General features: G+C 44.0%; 1 protein-coding gene across 1 annotated transcript; it reads left to right on the top strand.

The window, feature by feature from the left end:
• Positions 1-2,492: 2,492 nt before the first annotated feature.
• Positions 2,493-5,884, top strand: fndc10 (fibronectin type III domain containing 10). The gene is made up of 2 exons (XM_060910907.1): positions 2,493-4,006; positions 4,769-5,884. The coding sequence occupies exon 1, from the start codon at positions 3,082-3,084 to the stop codon at positions 3,943-3,945; it is 864 nt and encodes a 287-aa protein (XP_060766890.1). The 5' UTR covers positions 2,493-3,081; the 3' UTR covers positions 3,946-4,006; positions 4,769-5,884.
• The last annotated feature ends 3,203 nt before the right edge of the window (positions 5,885-9,087 follow it).

The raw sequence follows: 9,087 nt of genomic DNA, 5'->3' as shown, positions 1-9,087 counted from the left end.
GGTCCGTTTTGACAGACGTGAAACGTTCCCCTGTTGGTCTGGTATGCAACAAACCACCACATCACGATTCCACACAATCTCAGAGGATCTCCTGAGCTCATTCAGCTGAACACATGAGCCATGCTCAAATCTGACTGGTCAGATATGCAGTATTTAGTGTATAACAGCACAACTCAGAAAGTAGTTGCAGTTGTAACACGATTGACAGGTTTATATTAATACACTCAGACGAGAGAGAGAGAGGGGCACTGGTGAAGAATGACTGTTTATCACTGCTATAACGTAAGTGAGAACAGGAACTTACTAACTTGTCTCTTGGACTCGAACATTTACTGTAACTCTGAACAGACTGCTGTGTTATAAAGTGCAATAACACTCCACACTGTGCTGTGAGATAAAATAATACACTCTGAGGAGTAACAGTGACTCAGATGTGTGCTGTGTTGTGATTCTCTCCATCACTGACCCAAGCCAAGCTGTGTGTGTGTGTGTGTGTGTGTGTGTGTGTGTGTGTGTGTGTGTGTGTGTGTGTGTGTGTGTGTGTGTTTACCCACAGGCCTTATTATACTGACTGATTCAGAACAATGCTGACGCACTCAGTGCTGCAGAGACGAAACAATCTGTTTCGCTGTTTGGGTCGATTGCTGTTGATTTGTTTGTTCGTTTCAGAGAAGTGCACAGTTTAATATCTGACTGAATGATAACAGGCTACTAAAAAACACCGTTTGGTGAAGAGTGAAATGTCCACACAGTCCTATTTTACCCCAAAATGTCCTCAATCAGTCACAGGATGTGTTTGGTTTCGAGGAGGTGTTGTGGACATTTTTATTTTAACACTTTCTTGAAATAAAGTTCCTGTGTTGTGGCAGGGATAATGATTAAACATGGACAATGACAGGGCTCCTGCTGTCGGAGGAGGCCAGTTTTTGCAACAAATAGTGACTGAATGAATACAAGTGCAAAGAAATGTGTGTTGAAAATTTTTTAGTTCATTCATTCATTCGTAAGTCCTGGTCAGGGTTAGCCTGGGCCTGCCCATCCTAAGCGTGATGCAACATGAGGGCCTGTTGCTCACAGAGCTTTGAAGTCGCGTTAGCCAGACTAGGTCAGGGGGGTGGTGGATGTGGAGTGTATCCTGGGAACACGGGGTATGAGGTGAGAACACGCTCTGGCGGGGACACCAGTCTGTCTCCATCCTGTTACAGTGATGATGAAGTTAATCTGACAGGTCGGCCTCATGTTTATAGTTTAACTCCATGTCAGTGGTTTTGGTTTCTCTGAATGGAAAGTTCTGGAAGATAAAGCTCTGATAGAAACGACCTTCATTAATTGATCAACATTAAAGGTGGTCTCTTAGTCTCTGAATTTTACCCTGGGGTCCAAAAGTCTGAGGACACACTGAAGACCTGGGATTTTTTTTCATTTAAAATTGGAAATAAACAGAATAAACAAATAAACAGTTTAATAAGGGGCGGCACGGTGGTGTAGTGGTTAGTGCTGTCGCCTCACAGCAAGAAGGTCCTGGGTTTGAGCCCCGGGGCCGGCGAGGGCCTTTCTGTGTGGAGTTTGCATGTTCTCCCCGTCTCCGCGTGGGTTTCCTCCGGGTGCTCTGGTTTCCCCCACAGTCCAAAGACATGCAGGTTAGGTTAACTGGTGACTCTAAATTGAGCGTAGGTGTGAATGTGAGTGTGAATGGTTGTCTGTGTCTATGTGCAGCCCTGTGATGACCTGGCGACTTGTCCAGGGTGTACCCCGCCTTTCGCCCGTAGTCAGCTGGGATAGGATCCAGCTTGCCTGCGACCCTGTAGAAGGATAAAGCGGCTACAGATAATGAGATGAGATGAGACAGTTTAATAATTGCAAAATTTTAAAAACAAAGAAAGTAAATGTTCAGTATCTTAATATTCAAGATTCTGCCCGATTTCTCGGTCCCTGTTTAATGTGTGATGTTGATCATGCTGCTGACTGTGTTGTGCAGGTCAGATCTTCCTCAGGTCTGATCTCTTCTGTTGAAGTGTGTGGTCAGACGATACTCTGATGGATCTGATCTAAAATGGATCAGAAGGTTTTGCACAAACTTGTGGAGTCCATGCAGCTCAAGCTCACACTGTCATTAAAGTAAGAAGGGGACAAAATAAATATGAAGAAACTGATGGAGAGATTTCAAACAGAATGCTTTTCACTCATGTTGTCAATAATATCATCTGGGATGAAAACTGTTGGATTAAATTAGAAAGTAATGCAAATGAAAGCATTTTCACTGGGATATTTCTGGAGCCCAGGCTGCGTGTGGAATGAGTGTAACTGTGGACTGAGATGAGAGGGAGTGAGGGAGTTCCTGAGGGAAGCTGCAGCACACTCGCGCCTCGCTTGGCTGTGCAGTTCTCAGATCGAACACAAGATGGCGCCACACACTGCCAGCACGCGCAGCAGCGCGCTCACTTCCCTCCCACCCCCAAGCTGTGATCGCACGCACGCGAGCTCAACATGGAGGAATCGATTTGGAGGCAACTTCATTTTTCCTCTCCTCCTCCTCCTCCTCCTCCTTCTTCTTCTTCTTGAGTCTGAATGATGGATGAACCAGGCACTGGAGGAGATGTGAGGAGGCAAAGCGCGACGTCATGGACGTGACCGCAGATTACAAACCCTCACTGACGTCATCGCGTCGCTCACCTCCCCCCTGTCCGCCAGCCGTCAGGGGCCAGAGGAAGAGAGAGAGGAGGACAACGACATGGTTCCTGCCTCACCACGTAAGCAGAGCTGGAGCTAATGAAAGTCCTGCATGGACAGAAATGCAGCTCCTCTGAGGGAAAGACTGTGACTGGTGTCTTCACGTGTGACTGCTGCATCTCTCTGTCTGTCTCTGTTTCTCTCTGTAGACGTTAATCTGAATAAATCAGGGAAAGGTGGATCTGATCACTTCCTTTCTCCAGGCTGTGAGAGCGATGTGATGCGATGTGAAGGTCTGCGACGCTCCTCTCTCGGGTTCCTCCCTCTGTGACTGTGTCGCCTGCCTTCGCTGAGATGCGCACAGAGACACAATAAGGTACAAAAATATAATCATCTGCTCAGGACAGAGAAATGAGGAGCCACCGGAGCTCGCTGGTCCTCTCTTGTCTCTCTGTGCTGCTCTGCTGTTGGACTGGAGCGAGCGCCTGGCCGACCCATGATGTCACTAATAATAATACTAACAGCCTAGTAAAAGTCGCGCAACCGCAGGTCAGAAGCAGAGACGGCGAGTTCGAGCCGAAGCAGCAGGAAAACGGAACCAACTCGAGCAGCAGCAACTTGCTCCAAGAAGGTCGTGTATGTGCATACCACGTCCTGGACAGAGGCAAAGATGGCCGGCTTTGCTTCCGACGCACTCAGGTCAACTTCACGTGTCTCGGCAGCACCTGCAGGCAGGTGAGATCACCTGGAGGTCACCTGGTCGCCAACCTGCTCTCCAACAGCACTGTGCTGCTCCAGTGGACTTACCCCATGGTGCAGGATAAATCAGGACACATCCTAGTGAACTCAGAGATCTCAACAGAGCCTCCTACAGGGTCTCCGCCTGCCCCACCAATGAGGGAGCCTCAGGGGGGCTTCAGGATGAGGTGCTGGTGGAACGGCAGCTACACTCAGTTTGAGTGTGCGAGTGTGCACCTGGCCAGCAGCTGCAGGGACTATTTACTGAGCGAGCTCCACGAAAACGTTCCCTACCGAATCTGCCTGCAGCCAGCAGTTTGGGACGAGCCCGGCGAGTGTGTGGAGTTCAGCGTGTCACCCACGGGGATGCAGGACATCGTGATCGCCATGATGACAGTGGGCGGAGCCATCTGCGTGATGCTCGTCATCATCTGCCTGCTGGTGGCCTACATCACAGAGAACATCATGAGTCCCAATGTGCAGCACACACTCGCCACACAGCAGCACTCTCGCCACTCACACAACACATACCTCTGAACACACAGGGATACACACACACGTGCGCGCATATCAACAGCTGAGGCCATGATTTCTTCAGGTAGGACGTGTTCCTGAATCAGCAGTCTTTTTAACCAATCACTGCCCTCTGAGATCATTAGCTTTTTTTTTCCTCAGAAAGATGAAACCAACTGTTTTTTTTCTGTAACACTTCCTGGGTTAAAGTTCACCTCACTGTACTCAACAATAAATAAAAACTATTTCATCATATCACACACTCTTTTACTGCGACCCAGAACGGATATGGATTAAAAAAGATGGAGGAAAAAAACAAGATGTACGTTTGTAAGATCTTGAAAACTTTTTAATTGAGGTCAAAGTACTTCTGGGTCCATTCAGCTCCATGGAACCCACAATAACGGAGCTCACACACCAGTGGGGGATGTTCACAGAATTTTGAAATGTGTAGCTGAACTGACCAGGAAGTACACTGACCTCAACAAAAAAGTTTTGCAATATCTTGTAAAAGTTTATCTTTTTTTCCTCCATGTCCCTTCTGGAGCTCCGTACCGTTTTATTTTCGAACTTCATGGCTTTTTGTTCAGTTTTATTTACTTTCACTCAGACTGCAGTTTCATATTAAATTAAAATATGCTTCATCGTTTTTAGAAAATAAACACTTTGGCTTCATTTATGAGCTGATCAGCAGAGCTCCAAACTTCAGGCTTTGTTTTAACAGAAGCTGAGGCGCACACTGATGACATCAGACCGCAGTAAGTGGTTAAATAGAAATATTCCTCATAACATTCATCTTTCTGTACCTACACATAAATCTAAAAAATCCACAAACACCCTCCTACAGAACTCTCAGATGAACATCTACACATTTCCGTCATGGCACTCGAACACAACTGTAACACATGAGGACCTGGACAAACTCTGGAACAGCCTCTTACAGCCCACACACATACACACGCTCTCTCTCTCTCTCTCTCTCTCTCTCTCTCTCTCTCTGCTATCTCTGTGAGCTTCTGGTGCCACCCACACCAAAAAGACTGTGGGGAAAATACACACATCATAAAACTTAGTTGAGTTTAGACATGAGCACTGCTGCATTCTGTGTTTCTTTTCATCCTGAAGCAAAAAAAAAATTTAAAAATCTCACCAGAACCTGGGTTCTGATTGGATCCATGTTCACATATCACAGTGAGTGTGTATAAACACACAGATCAGGTAGAAAAGCAAATAAAACCAAGACTTAACTTATACATCTTCACACAAACATCTGCCAATAAGCTGTTGCGCCCCCTACTTGTGACCTGGTGAACTGATGTTTTCCACTGAACTGTGCACAATCGCAAAACGAGATGAACCAGGTAGCTGGAGGAGCATGTGATGCGAAGAAAAGGTCCAAATGTCAGATTATTGGTGAAATATAGATAATGGAGCGAAGATGTTATTAGTGACATGGGTTTGTCTGAAAATGCTATCGTGGCTAATGCGTCGAGCATCTTTCTGGTACCCCTGATGTTTTATTTTCGCTCTAAACTTAGTAAGGAAGATTAAAATGCAGAGTTCCACATGTTGTTATTCCCATGGAGATACAATCGTTTTCGGTTTTTAGGCTGCATGGTGAAAGCTGATGGGAAAATGACTGAATGCTGACCGCATCCCATTAGCATTCATTTAGCATTAGCAACATTAGCATTTTAGGTGATGTGTTCTTACTGCTTTGAGAACGAAAGAAGTACCTGAAGTTTTATTATTATTATTTAAGTTTTTCTCCTCTGTGGGAGCAATGCTGTTTTATTTCTGTAGGACTTTATAGTCATAAAGTCGGCTAACACACGCCATCATTGTGGTGGCTACAATAAAAATTTTATGCCTTACAAAGTTAATAATATTCCGTTATACTGAGGACACACAGATTGGTGAAGCAATCTGAATACTGTGCTATTTCTCTCTCTCTCTCTCTCTCTCTCTCTCTCTCTCTCTGTGATACAAAACCTGTTGTGTCAATAAAAGAAAATTTTGCCTCATTTAAAATGCGTGTTTTTGTGTCAAACTTGAAATCATGATATTGAATATTATGGTGTCCTCATGAATGCTGATTATAGTGACAGAGTTTATTGTTCACATTGTTTTTAGACAGAGCAGAAACTTTCTCAGTAATTCTGGAATCAAACCAGAATCTTTAAAAACAGACTTTAAGTCGGTTACATCCAGAAGGAATGACAGGGAATGATCAGGCACTAATCTGATCATCTGAAAACTTTTTGATACAATAGCAGTAAGCTGTTTCTGATTTGCATAATTATGTATATTCATGAGAAGCATGGTGGTGCAGTGATGATCTCTGTTGCCTCACAGCCAGACGTTTCTGATGTTTCGAACCTCACAGCTGATAGGGCTCTTCCTGTGTGGAGTTTGCATGTTCTCTTCGTGTCTAGGTGGGTTTCCTCCAGGTGCTCCAGTTTCCTCCCACAGTCCAAAGACGTGTATGAAGTCAACTGGTTACTCTAAATCCCCCAGAGGTGCAAGTGTGATGGTTGTTGGTCTCTGTGTTGCTCTGTGACAGATTGGTGACCTGCCTGGGGTGAACCCCGCCCTTCACCTGGAGTCAGCTGGGATTGGCTCCAGCTTCACCTGTGATCCTGACAGATAAGTGGGAAAGATAATTAATGGACGGATGGATATTCATGGCATTTTTGTGGCTACTGCCTCATAGAAGCAAAGCCACTATGTCATCGTGTTGTAAGCATGTAATAATGAGTATAACAACAGTGCGCTGCGCATAAGCATTACAATCACCAGAACGGCGAATTGTGATCTCGTGATATGAACAGTTGTTTTCGCGTTATCAAAGGTACACAAGAACAAGTATAAGAATGTAAGAATGAGTATAACAATAGCGAACCTTCGTAACCAATCAGCACTTATACTGATCAAGTTTGATGACCTGTTCTACTTCTTGATAAGCTTTGGAACCAATCAGAACCAGAAACGAAATAAGAGAAACCTTGTTATAACTTCATAGTATCAGAAGATAATCAGCGGATAAAAAGATAAATGAAATTCACCTTGTGGTTCGCCAAGGCTACTGATTCGATATCAAGTAAGTGGTGTTTATTTTAAGAAAATTTACCTTTTGATTATCACAGCTTTTGTTTGGTCCTTCTGAAAGGTCAAATGAAAGGTTTTGTACTTTTTTTTAGCTTTTTGGCAGATATTTACGCCAAGAATTCCAGTCATTCAACAAAAACTCGAGAAGGCAGCAAAGACAACGTTGGAATCTTTTGAGCGAGTCGCTTGGTTGGCAATTGCAAAAGTCCCACGTGGGAATAAATCAGCTCCTTTGGGGTATAAGTGAGCCCTTTCAAGGGATTATTTATTTTAGAGTCTCTACACTACACTTGTGGAACAAAATGTGCTCATTAGTACTAAATAATGCTTCTAAGGCAATCCATGAACAAGTGGTTTCTTACTATTTTGAAAACAGATCTAGTTCACAGCACTGTATTTTGAACAAAACACAGTAAACAAAATCGGTAGCCAAAATACTGCAAGTCCTGATGCTGCTTACAGCTTGGTGACGCTTGCAAGAGATGATGTGAGTATAACTGACCATGGGCGCCACCAGGGGGGGAAAGGTTAGAACAATTCTAGGGGCCCAGCACTGCCATGGGGCCCTTTAAGGGGCTGATAATATGCTTTTAATGATTTTAATAAGACTTTTGAAATAACAACAATGCAATATTCCATCTGGTAAAATGAGCTAATTGAACAAGGTTGTCTATTTCTTGAGTTCTTCAACATATTGTCATTTAACCCTCCCCCTTTTGCAAAATGGTACGGTCCAGTTCTGGTAGAAGCGCGATGCGTTAAATCTGTGTGCTGATCAGTGCAACGCTACTTGCTGCTGTGTCGCGGTACAGCAGCCAGCCAGCCAGCAGTGGAGTGCGTACAGTCTATGATCGCTAAATATGAAGAGTGGCTGTCAAAAACGTAAAGAAAGGCAGCTGAAAGCTGAGAGGGACCGGAGAGGCAGGCAACTGGTCACTCAGTTTTTCCCAAAGAAAGGTAGCTATCGCTCACATGTGTGTTCAAAATATTAGCGAATGGTAAATGAACAGTATGAATGTGGTTGGATTAGCCTATCAAGAGAACACTTTTACAGTTTGTACAGTGACATTTTTTCCATTTTAATAACTGAACTGACTTGTGTGATAAACAAGATGAAATATTATGTTATGCTGGTGCTAATAACTAGTGCTAATAACCAGTTTCATAACTAATGGGGTGCCCTAAATATGCACAGATTCAGCCTCAGGGGGACCTCCGCCCTACCAAACCACTGAACCCCCCTTTGGAGAAGGAGGTAAGCAGCAATACAACCCATAAATGCTTTAGGATTGAAGTTTTTAATGAGCGAGCGCCATATACAGTTTGCTAGATTAAAGTGTTGCTAATAACGGACAGCAGTCACATCACACATTTCACTACCAATTGTCCTAGCACAAGAAGGCATGTGGCAAAATCTAGAATTTTCATTTGTGATTGTAAATGCACCAGAATTAGTCACTGACCAGTTTTCATCTAGTCCCTGGTAGGTTAATACATAAAATGTAATAACAAAGTCACAAACTCAAGGTCCATGGGCTATCAAAAGTCAAATAATGACAATAGTGCAATTGTGATGAGGGTGGGCAAAGTTGGGGAGCCCAAAATTCTAATCTTTCATGGGGCCCAAAATTTCTGGCGGCGCCCCTGTAACTGACATGTATATATGTGATATTTACTGTGTGGACATGGGATCAGAAAACAATTTTATTTATAAGCAGGAGCCACATGGACCCATGCAGAGCATTTTTTAAGGATTTTCCACTAGGAGACCAACTGGTCTGGGCAATACAATCACAGGCCCCAGAGTCCATGCGGCTGCACCACTGCGGCATATTCTGTGATGCAAATTGCCGCATTACGAATCCTCGTTTCAGCCAGCATAATATCAACATAGTTAATGCAGTGCCAAGTTTTCCTTGTTAAATGTATACTTACATGGTACTTGGTTAATTAATTGCAACTGATTGAACCAAATGATAAGACATAACTTGGTTTAAAATTTGGTCTCCCAGTGTAGCTGGTTTGGCATTGACTAGGAGACCAAATCTGGCCACTAAA

Source organism: Neoarius graeffei, chromosome 26 (assembly GCF_027579695.1).
Source record: "Neoarius graeffei isolate fNeoGra1 chromosome 26, fNeoGra1.pri, whole genome shotgun sequence".
NCBI lineage: Eukaryota > Metazoa > Chordata > Actinopteri > Siluriformes > Ariidae > Neoarius > Neoarius graeffei.
Note: the sequence above shows the minus strand (reverse complement) of the source record. Positions and strands in the feature narration are given on the sequence as shown.